This window comes from Carettochelys insculpta, chromosome 3 (assembly GCF_033958435.1).
Source record: "Carettochelys insculpta isolate YL-2023 chromosome 3, ASM3395843v1, whole genome shotgun sequence".
Taxonomy (NCBI): Eukaryota; Metazoa; Chordata; order Testudines; family Carettochelyidae; genus Carettochelys; species Carettochelys insculpta.
The window spans coordinates 3,913,875-3,934,607 of record NC_134139.1 but is presented as its reverse complement, the minus strand read 5'-3'; the positions used below and the strand labels follow the sequence as shown (position 1 = coordinate 3,934,607).

At 52.9% G+C, this 20,733-nt stretch overlaps 1 protein-coding gene across 1 annotated transcript in view; it reads right to left on the bottom strand.

Annotated features, from left to right (window-relative positions):
* The window catches only part of PTK7 (protein tyrosine kinase 7 (inactive)), a 96,003-nt gene extending 77,717 nt beyond the window's left edge, over positions 1-18,286 (bottom strand). Inside the window, exon 1 of the mRNA XM_074989275.1 lies at positions 18,191-18,286. Coding sequence (XP_074845376.1) covers positions 18,191-18,230 — 40 coding nt within the window. The 5' untranslated portion in view covers positions 18,231-18,286. The remainder of the gene's footprint in view (positions 1-18,190) is intronic.
* Between the last annotated feature and the right edge of the window lie 2,447 nt (positions 18,287-20,733).

Here is a 20,733-nt window from a genome sequence, read left to right as displayed (position 1 = left end):
ATAAAGATACACACCTTTGCCAATCAGAAGCAAGCTGCTACAGCTGCCTGGAAGCTGCCTACCCCCAGGCCACTATAAGTCTGTTGCGAACCAATTTGGTGGTAAAACATGGAAGGTGGGTAAAGTGGTGGCAGAGGCTTCTGAGGCGATCAGGTGTGTGGTTTACCCCACGGGGGTGGGGACACATGTCCCCAGCTGCCTCCCTCAACGAGCACACAAGTACACAGACTGAAGGGCACTAACACAGATGCAGACCCTTGCGGACCACAGAGGGCGATTTATGAACGACACTAAGTCGCACCAGGAAAAGTCACAAGGCCAAGTTTTTCCACTGATAAGGAATTTACATTCATGGACAGGTTGGGACATTATTCTCACCAAATGCAGTCAGAAATGGAGTTACTAGCCCCACCAGCATTCTGGGGCAGCCCACATGCCCCCTTTTGCCTTGGTATATGAAACCAAACCCTCATTTCAGAAGCCCTAGCAAAAGAGAATTTGTTTATTCTCAGCAGGTCCAGCATGAAGGCCAAAGGGGCTTTCAGCAGACTGAAAGCTCACTGGGGTGTCTACGGACCTGTCTGCTGTGCCCTGCACAATCTCTGTGAAGCCAGAGGTGAGCCATTTCCCCTGACAGAACCCAAGGCAGCAAGCAGCAACTGACCCAGGACACTGAGCCAGAAAGGGCACCCACACCTAATGGCAGCGGCTGCAGATGTCAGGGACCCAGTGCGCTCCCGTATCAGATGGGTGGTGCCCAGTGGAGAAGGGGCTATGGTGCCTCTGAACGTGCTAACGGGAGGGGTGGGGAATGGAATTGCCAAGCAATGTACTTATGACTGACACGACCAACCATGACATGGGGTGGGGAGCAATTCATGTTGTGGATTGATGTAAGGAAGGAAATAACATCGGACTTGCTGTAGGTGACTGTGCTGAGGGATAGGCTTATCTTTATGAATCTGAACACGCCCAGTGATGTGCAGCAGTGAGAGAAATAAACTTTCCTGAGAAGCAAGAGTTTTTACTGGTGACCATTCAAAAGTACCCCACTCACCCACTGCCAGGCAGGCCAGCTGCCCACACCATCCCAATGCCAGTAACAACAGACCCTCAGGGGCCAACAGGGCCTGAAGCAGTGCAAGCACTAAAACCAAGGATGAGACAGAAAGGCCCTGTGGTGGCATGTCCCCGGCCCCCCATTCTCTCCCTCCACGCCCTGTTTGCCACACCTGCGGCACTGTGGAAAGGGGTCAATAAGGAAGACTGCATGGGGCGAAGCTGCCCTGGCGTGCCACTCACCTGGGGCCTACAGGCCATCCAACCAGGGAGTTTTCCAGGCTGCATGTGGACTGCAGTGCAGGGCAGTGCACAAGGAACTGGGGTTGTGGTCTGGGGAGATGCAGCAGGAGCCTCCACTCTGCAGCCATCAGCAAGATGGGCCACTCAAACAGTTCTCTCTGCTGAGCTCCCTCAGCCACAAGGGCGAGTGCTGGAAGTGTGTAAGGGGCCCAGAACAGGCCAAGACCCAGAGATTCCTGTCACCAAATAAGTCAGAGAGAACACAGGAAAAAGCCTTGGGGAATTTCAAGGATGTAAAGTGACACCAGGACAAAGAGTGTCAGTGGATTGTGAGAAAGACACTTCAGACCACAGGTGCTGCAGGGATGCAGGCTGGTTAAATCACAGCGAAAGCTGCACCGGCACAGTGGTGAGTTAAAAATACAGGGCTGCTTTTTTCCCTTGAGAGAACTCCTTGGGTTCAGGGGAGGAGGGGCCGCCCTCAGCCACTGGGCCACAGCAGCTCCCTGCCATTTTAAGTCCTCTGCACTCTGGAGGACATGACCGTTCTTGTGCAGCCTGATTGGCAAAGAGAGGAATTATTCCAAGCTGCTGGTAGGAAACCTGTAGTTTATTCAGCCCAAATATTCCAACATACAGCAACCAAACACAGCAGTGGGTGGAGTGGGCTAGTCAGCTACCAAGGGAAATATGCCCTGAAATGGGGCTACCCCTCCAGAGCAGTGGTCTTCAACTGAGGCTCTTAGACCATGGGGGTTTAAGGAAGGTTATCGTCACCTTAGAATGCTGGTTTTCCACCTCTGGTCTGTGCAGCCCCAGGCTCCACGGGCTTTAGATAAGATTTGCAAAGGGTCCACACCTCCATTTGACACTTTTACAGAGACCACAAATGGAACTAGGTTGAAAACTGATTGAGTTCCTGCTTCAAGAAAAGTTTGTGGCGAGCAGCACTCAGGATTGATTGGGTCAGATCCAAAGGGAAATCAACAGGACGCTGCATCTGCTTCCGCATGGCTCACTCTCTTACAGCTGTGTGGCAACCCACAGACCTCCTCCTGCCCCACGATCCAATTCTGCCCAACACTACACCCCCCAGGCAGATATGGGACAAGTGACTCACACCTGTGGGCTGCCTGGACCACCTGGGACTGAAATGAACAAGATGTGTAAACAGCACGTTCCTCCCCAGCCCAGTTCGCTGTTTCCAGGTGGCTCAGTAGACCGCTGACGGGCTACAGAGCAGCAGCCCTCTGAGCATGGCAACGAGCGGCTAGTTGGAAGAAACAGGAATGGCCCTGCCTAGAAGAAGTCAGTCACTTTGCGGTGAGGGCTCACTGTGAAGGTGTTCCCTACGGTGGCCATTTTCCAGGCTGCAGGGTGGTGGGGAGGCTATGGGAATGCACCCAGCTGTCGGCACACAATATTCCATTAGCAGACACACGCTGCTGCCCAGGGCTTCTCAGAACTTGTGCACTGGTTTCTAGAGCGGAAATCTCTCTCGGTCCTATACTACACTTCAGAACCTTACTGTGCTTAGGGGCAGCTGCTCCTGGGAGGAGAATCACACTGGTCCTCCGAGTAGGGCCCTGTAGCGTGCTGCTCGTGCTCTGGGGCTACTTCCAGCAACAGAGCGACTGTCGTTCCCCTGGGGGCCGACTGCTGGCTCTTACCAGCTGCCATGATGGATTCCAGGGTCAGCAGGGCACCGTCCCAGCTGAGAAGGCAACTGTGCCCTGCCCCTGGCTCCATGCTAGTGCTAGTGCCCAGCACCAAACAGCCCATAAAATGGACACAAGGCCAGCGAGTTGCCCAGGATGTGATTCTGGTGGCAGATTTCCCAGCCCTCGCTAACCAGTTACTTATCCCACTCTCCGTACCAGTCACAGGTCCAGTAAACTTCCAAGCCTGCCGGCTGCTTTGCTCTTTGCCGGATGAGCGGCCATTCCCGGCACGCTAACTACAGCCCGCACGTGCGCTGGCCTCCTACCCGGAGGCACCGGAAGTTGGCTGTGCGCCGGTGCCCACGGAGCGGCGGGACTCGTAAAAGCCTTGCTCTGCTCAGCCACCACGGCAAACACAGCAGGCTGTGCCGGTACACATGCAGTGCTCTGGTCAGAAGCCTGTGGAAGGGCAGATTCAAAATTCTTGGCCTAGAAAGGCCAAAGGAATTTGGCCCAGGGGGTGATGGGATGCTTCTCGGAGGACCCCCAGGACCTCAGACAGTGGAGACAGTGTCTACACAACAAAGCAGGCGGCCTGCACTGCTGAGTCAGCGTGATGGGGGGGCGGAGGGAGGCTGGCGCCTCAGCTCACAGTGCAGTGTCGACATACACCAAGTGACCTGCCCACAGACACGGTGCGGAGCAGGGAACCGAAGCTGGCCTTCTGAGCCCCAGCCCTGGGCTCCCATCCCACACCTTTCAGCAGATGTGCCCATAACACAGCTGGGTCCCTGAGTAACTCCCAACATCCTGCTGTAGCGTAGGGCAGTGTCCCGCCAGGCTTCCTCCACGTGGCTGGAGGCGAGTCTGGAACCGACCTGGGCCGCTTGCTGTGCTCTGTCATCCGAGCCCCTCTTCTCCCAATGGACGGTGGGAGAAAGCCAGCCAGGCTGAGAGCAGTGTGGGAACCCTGGAATACCTGCCCGCCCAGCCACGTTTCACAAGCAACGCAGGGGCTCACGCCACACAGAACCGCCAGGCATACCGCTGACGTTGCACCGCCACACAGCCTGCCGGGGAAACCTGCGTGTGGAGATGGTGCCGAATACCCAAAAGAAGGAGTAACCAACACACTTTGTAGTGAAACCTGCAGGTCACAGCTGCGGTGCGAGGGCTCCACTCCTGAGGACGAGCTCAGCACACAGGCTAGGACAAAGCCCAGTTACCCTCCACATTAGCCAGAACCACCGCCAACGGAGCTGGCCCTAGAAGGAGCAGCAGGTTGGGGATAAGGAAGCGTTGTTTCTGCTTCAGACCCTGTGGTGGAAAATGTGTTTTATGGCCTTTATGCCAACTTCGCCATCAGAAACCCACCGGACACTGCTCTAACGCTCTGGTGATCTGCGAGCTCCACCGATGCACAGCCTGGTATCGTGTAGTGCTAACACGCCAAGCCTCAGACCCTGTCTAGAGCCAGTTTTTCCCTTTACCCACCTGCTTCATTCACCTAAAGCACTGCCCCAGGACCTGTAGTCTCTGCTTTGTCCAGCAAGGATCAAGCAGGGCTGAGCTGGCAAGCACTCACAAAACGTGCTGGCAGGTTTCGTACCCCGGCTGTACAAGACCGAGTAGGAAGACAACTCCGCACTGGGGGCTGCACTCCTAGAAAGTGGCAACATGCCATGTCCTGAATCAGTTCTTGTTATTCACAACTAGGCCAATCTGACAGGCAGCAGCTTCACGTATGGCTTAGCTTGTGTTTAAAATGTTGACTGACAATACAATGTAAGGCTATAAAAGTAGATCGAGATGCAACGTTATAGTTATTCATTTGCCTTAAAATTCCTGAAGAAATGAACACGATTCCCCATTTCATACTTGCTTCCATCCATTGCCTCTTCAGTGCTTGTCCCAACACTTTACTTCAATTCAGGGTACTTGCGCCTAACACTGAAAATGAGAGCCTTTATTTGCGATGGGCAGCGACTCGTGTGCCATCACCAATACCCCTTCTTTAGACAGGTTTCTAGGAGGCAGCAGGTTTGATTTTTCCTGGTCTTGGAAAACTCGTTCCTCAGCTGTGGCGAGGGACTGAATACTGCTCCGTTGAGCTCCTTGTTCAGATAATCTGTAGCTCAGCTCTTGAATGGCGGTTGGCTCCATGCAGTTGCAAAGCCAGAAGTAGAGGCTCATCAGCTCACAGCATGGGGTTGATTTATTTTTTAATTTTGCTGCAGCAGAGTTGTGAGCAGAACAATTACTCGGAGCCCCGGCGGGATCTGAGCTCCGCTTATCCATCTGAGCAGGTGCTACAAAGCCTGTACATGACAGAGAACACCTTTGACTCTGGGTCCTCAATCTAGTAGAGTAAGGGAAAATTCCAAGAGCCAGAAACTGATCCAGGACACTGGACCAGAAACAAAGGGCCACATTTTTAACAGTGGGTAATTATCCACTGAAACAATTTACCAAGAGTCGCAGAGGAGTCTCTGTCGCCGATGGCTTTAATGTCCAAAGAGAGGGGTTTTCTAAGCACACTACCGCAGGAATTAGCTCAGGCACTTCTCTGGCCTGTTTTCACGGTACGATCTCAATGACTGGGGAATCTAAGACTAAGACAAGTCCCGTAAAACAGAGAGTGGGGGTGGAACAGACACGCATCAGCCTTCTTCTAGCCACACCGGAGAACACTTCCTCCTGGTCTTTAGCCACAAGGAAATGCCTGTATTCAGCTAAGCAGCACCAAGACATTAAATTAAGGGGGGAAAACCTCTCCTTCATGAAGCACGACCCCGGGCAGTGATGACTCACCTTGTGGGTGCCCTCACCGGAAAGGCAATTCACCCCGGGGTCAGAGAGGGTCTTGGACACTGGAAAATTTACAGAAGAAATTGACTTGGTCCACTTTTCCTTCCCGATGCGTGCTACTTTATGGGTCGGCTCATAGCTGGCAGACAAGAGCCCCGCCACGGTGGGAAAGATGGCACGGTCAAAGCCCTTGCATTGGCGTATCACCAACGGACAAGCTCGGTCAACTGGCATTTCTAGCCTGCAGAGAAAGTCCAGTTTATTCTGCAGGTGGCGCAGGGCCAGCAGGGGCTAGGACGCGGGAGGGGCTGCAGGGCGCGCTCTGGAAAGGAGTCTGCATCCGGGAGGAGCCTTGGGGCAAGGGCTGGAGTGCAGGAGGGGCAGGGGCTTCTGGGTGGGGGAGAATTAACACCCCACTCCCCGCTGCTGCTGGTGCAGGCACAGCGGAGCACTCTGCAGGCACGCTGTTGCCACCGCCGGTCCCGCTCTGAGCACCGACTCCGTGGTGCTGGGAGCTGCAGGCAGCAGTGCCTTGTGACAGAGGTAGCCTGCCTGCTTGCAGTCTGCCAGATGCCCTGGGGCACCTCAAGCCCCTCCCACACCCCAACGTCCTGCAGGACCCAGGTCCCCTCCTGGAGCCTCTGCCCTACAGCCCCTCCCACACCCTGGCCCCATCCTCCGCCCTCTTAGTTAACTGGCATTTTTAGTTTCCCAGCATGCCAAATAAAAGGTCTTTTATGGGAACATCTCTACAAGACCAAATCCAAGAGGACGGACTGGTGGGTCAGAAACAGGTTGTGCCAGTGACTAAGAGTGCAAGGGCGAAGCTGAAAGAGACAAGAGAGGTGAAAAGATCTGTGTAAATTGGGTAGAACCAGCACTGCTTCCAAAATGACAGTTCCTTTATACCGAGCCCTATGTTCAGCTCTTCGCTCAGGAAAGGAACAAGGAAGAAACCCGTCATCTGTGGCCTGTGAGACCAACCATCGCCACATAAATGCTACACTTAAGGTCAGTCTTTCTAACAGTACAGCTGAAACCTGGATCTAAAGGTGCAATGGCTTCCCGCATGCACAGGGGTTAACTTCACCACCACTGCAGCTAGTGGACAGGCAGCACACAGACAAACATCTGAAACGGAGCTTTAGCAGAGCAACACAAAAGCACCAATAACTGTCCTCACTGGCCCAAACTGAGGGCAGAAGTCCAGCCAGGAAAGGCAGCAGAGCTGTGCTTAAGACAGAACAAGATTTGTGAACAAGTTGATGAAACACTGAGGGCTGTATGTCAGAGACTTTGCATGAGACTGTCAAGAAAGGAAGAGCCAACACAGCTCTCTTGAAGGGAAACCACGCCTCACTAATCTACTAGAACTGTTTGAGGGAGATCAGCAAATACATGGATGAGGAACTCTCATCAACATAGCATGCCAGGACTTCCAGAAAGCCTTTGACCAAGACCCTCAGCACAGGCTCTTCAGCAAAGTAAGCGGTCATAGGATACGAGAAAAGGTCCTCTCATGGATCAGTCACTGGTTAAAACAAAGGAAACAAAGGGAAGGAAAAAGAAATTATCAGTTTTCAGGCTGGAGACATGTAAATAGAGTTCCCCAGGAAGCTGTGTGGGGACTGGTGCTGTTCAAGATAATATTAAATGATCTAGGAAAAGGAGCAAACAGTGACGTGGCAAAGTTTGCAGGTGGCACAAAATTATTCCAATAAATCCAAAGCAGACTGCGAAGAGTTACAAAAGGATCTAGTAACACTGGATGAAAGGGCATCAAAATGGCAAATTAAATTTAATATTGATAAATGCAAAATAATGCACATTGGGAAAAAATGCTCCCAACTACCTGTACAAAATAATGGGGTCAAAGCTATCTGTTACCATGGAAGAAAAATCTTGGACTCATTGTGGATTGGTGTTCTCTGAAAACACCTGGCCAATATGGAGTGGCCAGCAAAAAAGCTAACAATGTCAAAACCATTAGAAAAAAATATAGATAAATCAGAAAATAAGGCCATGACAAAAATCCATGTTACCCCCCTGCTCATACCTTGACTACTGCCTGCAGTGCTGGGCAGTCACAAAAATGGTATCAGAATGGTAAAAGGTACAGAGAACAGCAATAAAAAAGGATGAGGGGTATGGAGCAGCTGCTGTACGAAGCGAGATTAAAAAGAGATGTACAGCTTGGAAGAGAGATGACTATGGGGGAATATGGTGAATGTCTATGAAATCGTGAAAAATGTGGAGACAGTGACTAGGAAAGTGCTATTTACTCCTTTACGTAACCCATGAACCCAACTAAACTACCAGCTGCTGTCTGAAAACAAGAGGAGGAAGTGTTCCCTCACTCAACCCACCGCTGGCCTCCAGAACTCACTGCCAGGAACGCGCCCCTCAAGCTGAAAAGCCAAAAGTATCACTGGGTTCAGAAGCCAATCAAATGCTTCCTGGAACAGTGTTCCAACCAGGGCCCATGACTGCTGCAGCTCCACCAAGGTATTGCAGGTGGTCCACAGGAAAAAAGATAACCCCGTCCCTGTTCTGCAGGGACTTTGCCAAGGCGAGGGGAGGCGAGCTGGGAAGCCCTGGGGGAAGGCCAGGCCTGGCTTGATTACGTGGTGGTCTCCAAAAAACTTTCAATCACTATGTAGTCGTGCACAGAAGGGAAAGGCTGGGAACTGCCATCCTGAAGGTTAGCCACTCAGGGACCTTATTAGTCGAGGCTGTCAGGGGTGCAACCTCATGCTCCAGGAGGCCCTATGTCCCTGACTGACAGAGGCTGGGACTGGAGCGTGGAGTGTGGTTCACACAATACATTCCCTGCGAAGCGTCTGGCACTGGTCACTGGGGGGAAAGAGAATATTGGGTCATGGCCTGACCCAGCACAGCCGTCCTTCTGTTCTCAGGAGTACGGCTGGGAGAGCGCCGTCTGAGCTTCGCCGGGCTCGGAGCCCTAAAACCAGATTCCCAGGCTGCGGCGAGCCACTCGGCTACTCCAGCGCTAATTAGTTCAACAAAGGCTGCATTTTGTGCACTCTGCCTCCACACTGGGGCTGCTTGCAGGCCAGTAACAGCGCCCCATCACAGCTCCGGAGGCTCACGTGAAGAGTTCAGTCGACGACCTGGAGAGCATGCCCTCAGACAGGCAGCGTCACCCCCTCCGACACACGCAGCTCTCGGAAAACACCGCACTCCGCTGCAGGAGCGGTGCAGGCCTGCTGCACGCAAAGCATGTCCTCTCCCGGGAACAGGCGAGAGGAAAACACCCCTGCGTGCGCGTTTCCGAACGGCAGCGTGAGAAGAGCCGATTATCTGACACCACCAGTGGAGAGCCAGGTGAGAGGGTAAAACGTACGCCCACAGCTGCCCGCACAGGAGGCCGGAGAGGCTTCCCCACCACAGGCATACCAGGCAGAGGGAAGGGAGGCTGCCTGGGAACAGATACCTGCAGGGAGGACGGAGGAGCTCCCTGTCCCTATTCATCCCGCAGGGCAGCGCCTTTGGCCAGGGTCTGCCCAGAGAGGCTCTTACCAGCCAGGGTACTGGCACCGTTCCACTCTGGCCGTGGCAAGGGGGCAGCGGAGAGGGAACCGGCTAGGGAGAGAGCCGCAGCGAGGGACGACACCGGGCCGAAGGGGAACATGGGGGCGCGCTGCAAGCGTCCTCAGGGAGGGGGACACAGGGCACTTTCAGTCCCTAACACAGGAGGCCTCGTGCTGGATGGCAGAGGGCAGCAGCTCGTCGCAACAAGCTCATGAGCTTCTCTCCGCCCGCTGCCTTTCCCAGGCAGAGTGCCCCGGCTCCGGCACGGCACAAAGATGGCCGACAGAGCTCGAGGGAGCTGGGGGTCGAGCAGCCAAGGCCAGGAGCAAACCAGACCTCGCACCTTACGGTGAGAAAGGCTATGTGCTCGAGCCCGCCCCAGGCTCGGCCCCGCCGCTCTCGCTGCGAGAGACAAGCCACGCAGCCGACATGGACAGCCCCAGCCAGCGGGAGGCCAGGAGAAGTGGAGCACGCGGGAAAAAGCCAAGCTCGCTCAGGCCCCGCTGGAGCGCTCGTCGACACCGATGGCTGCAAATCGCCATGTCACTACTTCTAACGTGGCTCTGATTTTTACCCTGGAAGCCCCCCTCTGCGATCGTCACACAGAGACCCTTGTCCTTCCTCTCACATGTCCTCCTCACTGTCCGTCACCCCCGCTTGGCACATCAGGGCTGCCACCCCACTGGGTGCCCCAGAAAAGGCACCCCAAGGCAGACAGTCACAGCCCAGGCGCACTGACTCGGGCTCATGCCAAGGAGCTAAACGTGGATGGGCTGGAGCCTTGGCTCAGACACCCCGACAGGCAGGGCTCTCAGGGCCCAACACTATGGGGGAACATTCACACCGATTCTCAGCCCCATCCTGCGAGCTTGAGACCCCTGCTTTGGGGCCTGCCACTTGCTTTTGAGAGACGGTTAGGGGCTCTCTGCCAGGTAGATGTGCGCTTTTGGCTGCTGAAATACCATGGGGAAGGATTTACACACCAGTGGATTTACAGCTTTGGTTTTGACCCAGAATGTTTACCTGTGGCGAGCGTTCCCTGACTGACTTCACTGGAGAAGCAAGTTTAAACCAGGAGGGATAGGAGGCACTCAGACCCACATGGTGAGCCCACAGCAAGAGGCTGTGCTTTCAATTCACAAGGCCTGCCTCTGGGCCTCCTGGCTGCACGGACAGCATCCAAAGTGTTCCTCCCCTCCGTTCAGCACCGCCTCTCCCCATCTACAGACACGCCGACATAGTGGCTCAGAGGGGCAGAAACTCCCTCCCCTCATCTCCATCACAACCCCCCCTCCGCCAGGCCAGCACCCGGACCTCCTCCTCTGCAGCAGCAACTTCCAGAGTGCTGAAGCCTGATAACAGATCATGTGAGCACAGGAAGGGAGCAGGAAGAAAGGGAACAGGGAGAGAAACGGGGAGGTGCAGTGGGGAAGGAGAAGAAGATGAGAAGTGAAGGAAAGATAAGGACAAGCAAAGGACAGACGAAACACCAATGCCAGCAAAACACTTCCACCTACGCAGTGCCAAGCAGGACAATAAGGTGCTGAATAAATAAACGGTGGGTAAAGTGCAGTCGATATATAAGGACTAAATGCAACACTTGAGGTTTGGGCAAACCTCCCACGACATCACAGGGGTGGGGGCAGGGATCAGCTACAGCAAGAGTAGAACAAAGGCCTAAATTTATACCCCAGTCCACTGGATTCTAGGGGAGCCGGCCCCAGATCCATAGGAAAGGCTGTGTTACGCGGCGCTCAGTTTACCAGCAGCTTTCCATCCAATTTTCACAACGTAAAAGGTTTCAATGGCATGAGCCAAATCACACAATGCAACCACTGAGCATTACTTCAAGTTTGCAGGGTGGTTTGGTGACAAACGGTACAGCGAGAACAACAGACATTACAAACACGACCCCCCTTAGGCCAATATTTGGTTTGTGCTGCATGAAGTTTAAATCCTTTTGCATAAAGCTTGCCCACCCCTGGGGCCCAGCCTTTGGCCAAACTGTTGCTCTGCTGTACTGATTAAAATACCACTTGTACATCAAGAGCCTCCGCAGAGCCTTTTCCAACTTTTTAGAAACAGTGGCAAAGCAAGTCTGGGGCGTCAATGCCATCGAACGGAGCATGCAGAGCTCACCTCTTCCAACTATTTTAATTCCCAAGCAATTTACTCCCTCTGGTGCAGCCGCGGCTCTAGTCAGCAGCACCCAGCAGACAGAAATGCTGCTAAATGCCGCTTTAAAAAGAAGTCAGCAGAGCACTAATGTGAGATCATTTCCAGTCCACAACCCAGGTCTCAAACCGACTCTCACAAGGGTAGGGCTGGAAGGAATCGAGACGTCATCTTGACCAGACCACGTGCAGTAGGCAGGTCCAGGCAAACGCAGACCACCCCGATGGGTATTTGTCCAAGCTCCTCTTAGAAGCCACCAGTCATGGTGACTTCCCTGTCTCCGTGGTAACCTCTTCCAGTGCTTATCCATCCTTAGCCTTAGGAAGTTTTTCCCAACACACCAAGTAACAGTCTCACCTGCTGCACCACACTGCCTTCCAGAGGAACTAAGCCCATCTGGATTATTCTGTCCCTAGCCAGGATTACCCACAGCCCTCTCTCAGGCCAGGGACAGGGTCCAGGAGTCACGATCACCACTGACCCACTGCTGACCAAGCCACGGCGTGTTACACCCAAGGGTGTGAGTGCTAAGACACTGCACTTGTGGTGAGCCCTTCTGTCACCTATCCACTGAGGATGAGCATCCGAGAGGGCTTTGCTGCACAGCCTGGCTCGTCAGCAGAAGCGTTAAAGGCTCACATAAAACCTTTGCAGCATGAAAGCAGAGTAACGATGCACAGGATTGCGTGACACTCAGACCATGGATCCGTCTAGCCCTGCTAAGCCCCTGCTGGGCAGCACACGTTTGAGGAAGCTGGGCGCATGCTTCCTTTGGGGGTCTCAGACATGGGGCCGAAAGCCGTCGAACAGCGCCGAAGGTGATGCAGGCATGGTAAGGAATGCCCGTGTCTTCCCTCTTCTTATTTCCACACGGTTAAGAGCTTGGCTGGATGGAGCTAAACTGCCCCAACCTGTACTTTTACTGAGTAGGTTAGGACAGCTAACCCCCTTGCCAGCATTCAGCTAAGACTTAGCAGAGCCTAATGAAGCTCCTCTCCTTACCGACATCATAAGTACTCCCTCCTCAGCATAAGCTGGCCTCAAGTCAAGGACTGGTCCTGGATCAATGTCAAGGACAGAGCTAGGTCCTGCCCTGTGCAACGGATGTTCCCCCCATGACAGCCACCAGCACAGATGGCCCAGTCTGCTCCCCTAGTGTGGCCAGGTAACACCACAAGCTGCACCACAGGAGCAAACTCTAGATCAGCCAACGTACGCAGCCTTCACTACAAGTTTAGGGACTGCCACAGTGAAGTGCTGTGGCCTGCATGTCACAGGGGGCAGAGCAGATCACTACAGTCCCTGCTGCCCTTAATCATCAATGAAAACAAGTAACTGAAATGCAAAACCCCTCTACGGTAATGTAATGCTAAACAGGCCGTTAAGTCCCAGCGAAGCCAGTGAGTGCGAGAGCCCAGATCCCAGCAGGAAGACTAACTTATACAAAGCTGCAATTTCTAGGTTTCCTGCTGAATACATAAGCACATTTTTCTTTATGCTGTGAAGCACATACCTGAAAACATACAGCATGCCTTACGGTACCACTGCAAGGCTGCTGCTGACTTCACTGTTGCAGTGCTGTGTTTGATTTTAACTGCATAATCTTACCACTGCGGGCATAGTATTTTTGCATTGTTAATGTGTGCCTCACACTACTAATAAAACCCAACTTTGTGGCAACATGAAGTTGCTGCTTTCTGAGGCCCCACATCCAGAACACTTCCATTCATCGAGGTCTCTGCAATGCATGGAGCTCCAGCACAGCAAGTGCTGGGTTAATCTTTTAGGGACCTGTTTACCACAGATCCTTAATAATTCTGTTCAATTCCTCCTGCTAAATGTAAATACATATTTGAGCTGTGACATGTTTGCTTCTGAGAGAGTGCTTGGACGGGGTGGACTGACTTAAAGCAAGGCAATTTAAATCCCGGATTTAAATCACACCAAAGAAAAATCATTGATTTAAAACAAGTTAGCAAAAAAGCTAAGACTGACTGCGCTTAGAGAGCGTTTAATCCTGGAGTAAATCCCATTGAACTCACAAGCACTTCTGCATTAAGAGAAAACAAGTACAGAATGGGGATCCCTTAGAACAGCTGCATTATGCTGAAATAAAATAGCGAATAGACATATGGCATCTCCATTATGGTCTGTTGGACTGTGGCCAGGTTGTTCCAAAATAATGGGCATGTATTATGTAATATAAAACAAGAAAATGACAGCAGCAACTGGCAACTCTAGATTTCTCTTACTGCAGCTTCCTGTACTGTATACTTGAGTGACAGACTCTAAACCTAGTTAACTAATTAAACAAGCCATAAGGATTAGCTAAGCAAAATTTTTCTAGCAACATCCAATTCAGGAAACAGCTCGGGAATTTACATATCAAATTGCACTTATACTAAAGGCCACAGAGTGAGATCTTGAAGAAGGACACATTGCAAAGTAACCGAGAGGTAGCCATGTTACTCTGCATTCTAACAAACCAGCAGTCACGTAGCACTTTAAAGACTAACAAAATGATTAATTGGGTGATGAGCTTTCAGTCCCACAAAAGCTCATCATCTAATAAATTATTTTGTTAGTCTTTGAAGTGCTACATGACTGCTGGTTTGGTTTGTTACATTGTAAAGTGAATTATTCCAGTTACTAACCAGTTCATCCACACAGTTTTTCCACCCATATCCACATCATTTTCTCCCCATAAACAGTTTTCCTCATTTTTCATTCTTGCAACTAGGTGCTGCATCACCTTCCTGCACCGCTTACATTTAACACCTTTTCCTTTTTTACCCTGAGAACAGATTTCTTCAAAATACTCCCAGCAGGGGTCTCGCTTATGCCCAGAAGCCAAGACAAGTTTTTGGTGGCAAAAGCATGAGGGACTCTAGGAAGCTGTGTGTGCACTGAATAACATCTTCCCCTTTTTCTTTCCAGTCTACTCTATTGTTCTTGTCTTATGCTGCCTCAGTCCTTTTTTATACATTATCTCACTTCTCTTAATTAGCTCCTGCGCCGTATTTGGCCGAGGTCCACCACCACCTAAGCACAGAACAAAAACAACCCGATCCAGGCTGCATCTTTCTTTGCTGGTGTTACTACTTAGTCAGCTGAGAAAGAGAAATTGAAAGCCCAGAACTTTCAAGAAGCCAAAGCTGGTAGTTAGACTGGACAGACTAGAGCCATTAATTCATTTTTAGGAGACTGGAAGTGTGTGTGTAGCATGTTTGTGATGAGGTGTAACTATAGCTGTTATTTTTAAATAAGACATTTAGTATTCTATTGATGGCTGTATAAAAAAACCAAATCCAATTTACATAAATTTGATTAAAAAAACACACACCCATTTTTCTCCACCTTGCACTTAAGTGTATTACAGTGGCAGGCAGTTTAATATCAATCTTTTTACTATAGGTACAGGGCCCAGGAGCATGATGGGTGCACTGCTGATCGAACACAGACCCAGTGCCTTCCTTGCCAGATAACAAAGGGACTACCACGCAAGGAATGCACTTTTCACTAGCCAGCAGGCAATATACTCCAGCCTGGGCCCAGAGAAGGGCTGGTTTATTCAACAGCCTCTGGTTTTCCACTCCTAATGCCCACAGTGCTGAACTGTCATTTAACCAGTGGGCCGAGCTAATTCACTGCACTCCCCTCGCAGTTATCCTGCTGCACACGCATCCCGTCCCTACTTTAAGGAACAGCTGAGAATGTAAATACTTGGGCTACTTACGGCAGCCCCATGCTGTATTAGCTACTTACCAGAAGAATGTAAATAGCAGCTTGCAAAATAATATTGAAAACCAGCAACAGGAGGTGGTTACTAAACTTTTCCTATTAAGTATTTAAAAGCATTGGCGGTTAAAATGCATTATCCCTGATGGCTGGAGTCCCGACATTCCCTAGGGCTCCAGCTTCTGGTTTCTCTACTCAGGTCTAGCTGCTCCTATTTTTACACAATGGAGCGTTCATCAGCTCTTAATTACCAGTCAATGTGGAAAGACGGCACTGCCAGATCAGACCAGGGTCCATCCTGCCCTGTCTCACCCAATGCTTTAAGAACAGGGGTTCTCACCCTGTGCCTTTCTGATGCACCCCCAACATGCTACACAAGCTCCTCAGCCCACCACGACTCGTACGCTGCACATAAAAGACAAGGCCAGTGCTAGGGGGTACCAAACCTGGCAGCTGTCTGGGACTCCATGACACGGAGGGCCCTGTGATGCTACATTGCTCAGGTTTCCACCCTATGCCATGGGGCTCCGTCTTTCTGCCTGGGTCCCAAGGGGCCGAATGCTGGCCCTGCTTGCCAGTGCCCCTCAAACCTGTTGCAGTGCCCCCCCCACACCCAATTGCCCAAGACTCCTGGTTGAGAGCCACTGCTTCAGAGGGAAGGACAAAAATGCCCTCCAAGTGGGTAACTGTAGAACATCCTGTGTACAGAGGAAACATCTTCTGTGCCCCATAGTTTAGAGTCTCGCCTATGCTCTGAAGCAGGAGGGATTATAACTAAACTACCTAATGTAACTGGACATCGTCCTTCACACAAACATAATCTGCTTTCAAACCTATCCTTGTTTCTTCCATTAACAGTTAAAAAAAAGTTTTTGAACGTTTGGCAATGTCCAGATTAAGGCTGCCCACGTACACTGCCTCACACGCATCAGTCCTGGGGGAATTCTGCCATTTCACAACAGTCCAAATACAACCATCGCAGAATTCCTGCAGGACTAGAGTACGTATGATGATGCAATGGCATGGTCAGCACACAGGGTGGATGGTGCTGACTTGAGCGGCCCCAGGCTCACTATTGAAACCCTGCTGATACAGATTAATCTCCTCCAGGTTTTTTCTATGGTGTTTATCGTCACACTACCTAAATGCTTCTCAAAGAGCCTCCACAACACCCTTGTGAGATGGAGCTATAATTATACCCATTTTACAGGAGAGGAAGCAGAGGCACAGAGAGACGGGTCATACATATCCCACTAACATGGGTGTCCAATTTGACACACCCAAGCACGGATTTTCCAGAGCAGTATTTTGTTTGTTCAGAATCCAGCCCCCACGGCTTCCAGCTGGCGGCAAGTGCTTACAGCAGTTCTGCAAATCTGCCCCTGGACAGCACAAGAGCAATACCCTGAAAACGAGGCACACGTCGCGGGCATCTGTGAAAGTTCTGGCTTGTGACTGGCCTGGTATCATACAGGCTCTCGGCGGCTGAGCAGGGGCAGAATCCAGGGCAGTGCTCACCTCACCTTCACCCTCAGACCATCCTGTCTCTTCCTGCAGCTCCCCCACTCACCCACTAGATACTTTCCAAATTCTGCAACAAATGAAGCAGAGCTGCTACAGGCAAGTTTCCCTCACTACACAATGCATAACCCTAATTCATTCCCTGAGCACAGTCCATCCTGTGGAAAAAAACAGTCTGCAATCACGTAATTAAAGACAGAATTGCAATGCCAATGCACAAAGGGGCCAAGTTAAGCCTCACAAGCAACCTTAATTCTGGCACTTCCTAAACTTTTGTACGTTCTCTTTGAAGCATCTGTGCTTTTTTAACACTTGGGCTTTCACGTAGTTAATATATTTATTGCACATGGAACTTAACCCAGGTTTTTGAAGGGCCATTCCAATAATCTTTTACAACAGAGAAAATGGCTAATTATGCCTCTGATTTCTCGTAGCCACTTTCTAAGAGGCCAGAACTTTGCCTTTCACCCTGGGACTACTTACTTTCCTTAATGGACCTTTTGGATTAACGCTACCAAAGCCTCGTGGGAAAGTGCAAATAAGTTATATCATCAGTGCTGGCAAATATCCCTCCAAAATGTATTCACTCTCTTTAATGCAAATGCACAGTGTGTTAAAATAAATAATTTGACTTCAGCTCACACATTCGAGTGCCGTGAATATTAAAAAAACAATTGCTGCCTGAGTCATTCAAATAACATAAGCATTGAAGAGTCTGGAAGTACTCTGCCAGGAACCCCACATGCTTTATAAATAAGTATTTCCAGGCTCACGCTTTGATTTTTTCCCCCCTCCAATGACAGACTTTGAATTTCCTCCCTTTCCAAAACCAGGGCTGCGGTTGTAACTAAGCTTCACCAGCGCGGAATTAGATCTGCTGGCAGCCAGTAGAGCCCCGGGCTCCTCATTCTCGCGTTCCCTTCCCAAACTGAAACCGGGGGTGGGGGGGGGGGGCCCACAACGTGCTGCGCGCGGGCCCCTCTGCTCCGGAAAGCAAACCAAGCCGGGCAGCAAACGCAGAGCTCTGGGAAACGTCCAAACCCCTCAGAGCCGCACCGCCCGACTGCCGCCCTGGGGCAGCCCGCAGGGCCGGGGAACACCCGGCACGGCTACTCCCCGGGCTCCGCACGGCGCCCCTGCCCCGGGGAGGGAAGGCTCAGCTCCACAGCGGGCTAAGGGCGGGCTGAGAGGCTGCCCCGCTCCCGGGGACGGGGCTTGGCCCCAAGGCGCGTCGCCAGCGCTCAGCGCCCGCCAGCGGAACGCGCCTCCCCCGCCGGGCGCCCGCACACCGAGCACCGCGGGGCCCGGCCGCGTGCTCCGCCCCAAGGGGCGCCCCCGAGACCCAGCCCCTCCCCGCGGACCGGACCGGGCCGGGCCGGGCCGGGCCGAGCCGAGCCGGGCAAGCGCAGCCGGGACCCGCCGCCCGCACTCACCGAGCAGCAGCAGCAGCAGGACGCCCCGCGCTGCCTCCATCGCAGCCCCGCGCGCTCACTCCATCCCACCGCGCTCCGGCCCGGCCGCCGGCCCCGCCCCCCGCACACGCAGGGAGGGGCTTCCGGCCGGGGAGGGGTCCGCACCGGAAACCGCCCGGACCGGCGCCGCGACCCCCCTCTGGAGCCGCGCGCCGTCGCCTAGCAACTGCTCTCCCGCCCGGCCCCGCCCCGTCCCCCTCCGGAGCTACAGGCTCCGCCCTCGGCCACGCCCCTGAGCGCCTGACCCCGCCCTGCCCCTTAGCTACCGACTCCTCCTGGGCCCCGCCCTAGCAACTGACCCCTCCCCCTGCACTCCACCTCACAGCGGCAGACCCCACCCCCACGGACTCACCCCCCCTTCTGGCCCCTCCCCAGCAATTGACCCCGCCCCCACAGCTACAGACCACACCCCCCCCGGACTAACCCGCCCCCGGCCCCTCCCCAGCAACTGACCCCTCCCCCACGGACTCACCCCCCCCCTTCTGGCCCCTCCCCAGCAACTGACCCCGCCCCCACAGCTACAGACCACACACCCCCCGGACTCACCCGCCCCCGGCCCCTCCCCAGCAACTGACCCCACCCCCACGGACTCACCCCCCCTTCTGGCCCCTCCCCAGCAACTGACCCCGCCCCCACAGCTACAGACCACACACCCCCCGGACTCACCCCCCCCCGGCCCCTCCCCAGCAACTGACCCCACCCCCACGGACTCACCCCCCCTTCTGGCCCCTCCCCAGCAACTGACCCCGCCCCCACAGCTACAGACCACACACCCCCCGGACTCACCCCCCCCGGCCCCTCCCCAGCAACTGACCCCACCCCCACACCTACAGACCCCACCCCCACGGACTCACCCCCCCGGCCCCTCCCCAGCAACTGACCCCACCCCCAGACCTACAGACCCCACCCCCCAAGGACTCACCCCTCGGCCCTCCCCAGCAACTGACCCCTCCCCCACACCTACAGACCCCACCCCCCACGGACTCACCCGCCCCCAGCCCCTCCCCAGCAACTGACCCCTCCCCCACGGACTCACCCCCCCCTTCTGGCCCCTCCCCAGCAACTGACCTGTCCCCCACAGCTGCAGACCCCACCCCCACAGACTCACCCCCCCTTCTGGCCCCTCCCCAGCAACTGACCCCCCCACAACTACAGACCCCACCCCCACGGACTCACCCCCCAGCCCTCCCCCACAGCTGCAGACCCCATCCCCACGGACTCACCCCCCCTTCTGGCCCCTCCCCAGCAACTGACATAAGAACATAAGAACGGCCATACTGGCTCAGACCAAAGGTCCATCCAGCCCAGTATCCTATCTGGCGACAGTGGCCAGTGCCAGGTGCCCCAGAGGAGGTGAACCCGATACAATGATCAAGCGATTTGTCTCCTGCCATCCATCTCCAGCCTTTGACTAAAGGCTCGGGGCACCATACCTTACCCCTTGCTAATAGCCATCTATGGACCTAACCTGCAAAAATTTACCAAGCTCTTTTTTAAACTCTGTTATAGTCCTGGCCTTCACAGCCTCCTCTGGTAAGTAGTAACGGAGAGGGAGCCGTGCTAGTCTATACACTATCAAAACAAAAAGCAGTCAAGTAGCACTTTAAAGACTAGCAAAATGGTTTATTAGGTGAGCTTTCGTGGGACAGACCCACCTCTTCAGACCATAGCCAGACCAGAACAGACTCAATATTTAAGGCACAGAGAACCAAAAACAGTGAACAAGGAGGACAAATCAGAAAAAGATAATCAAGGTGAGCAAATCAGAGAGTGGAGGGGTGGGGGGGAAGGTCAAGAATTAGACTGAGCCAAGTATGCAGACGAGCCCCAACTTTCTGAGTCACTGTAGGGGCTCATCTGCATACTTGGCTCAGTCTAATTCTTGACCTTCCCCCCACTCTCTGATTTGCTCACCTTGATTGTCTTTTTCTGATTTGTCCTCCTTGCTTACTGTTTTTGGTTCTCTGTGCCTTAAATATTGAGTCTGGTCTGGTCTGGCTATGGTCTGAAGAAGTGGGTCTGTCCCACGAAAGCTCACCTAATAAACCATTTTGGTAGTCTTTACAGTGCTACTCAACTGCTTTTTCCTCTGGTAAGGAGTTCCACAGGTTGACTGTGCGCTGTGTGAAGAAAACTTTTCTTTTATTAGTTTTGAACTTACTACCCATTAATTTCATTTGGTGTCCTCTAGCTCTTATATTATGGAAACAAGTAAATAACTTTTCTGTATTCACTTTCTCCACACCATTCATGATTTTAGATACCTCTATCATACCGCCCCTCAGTCGCCTCTTTCCTACACTGAAAAGTCCCAGTCTCTCCAGCCTCTCCTCATATGGAACCCATTCCAAACCCTTCATCATTTTAGTTGCCCTTTTCTGAACTTTTTCTAACACCAGTATATTTTTTTTGAGGTGAGGAGACCACATCTGCACGCAGTACTCAAGATGTGGGCGTACCATAGATTTATACAGGAGAAGTATGATATTCTTAGTCTTACTTTC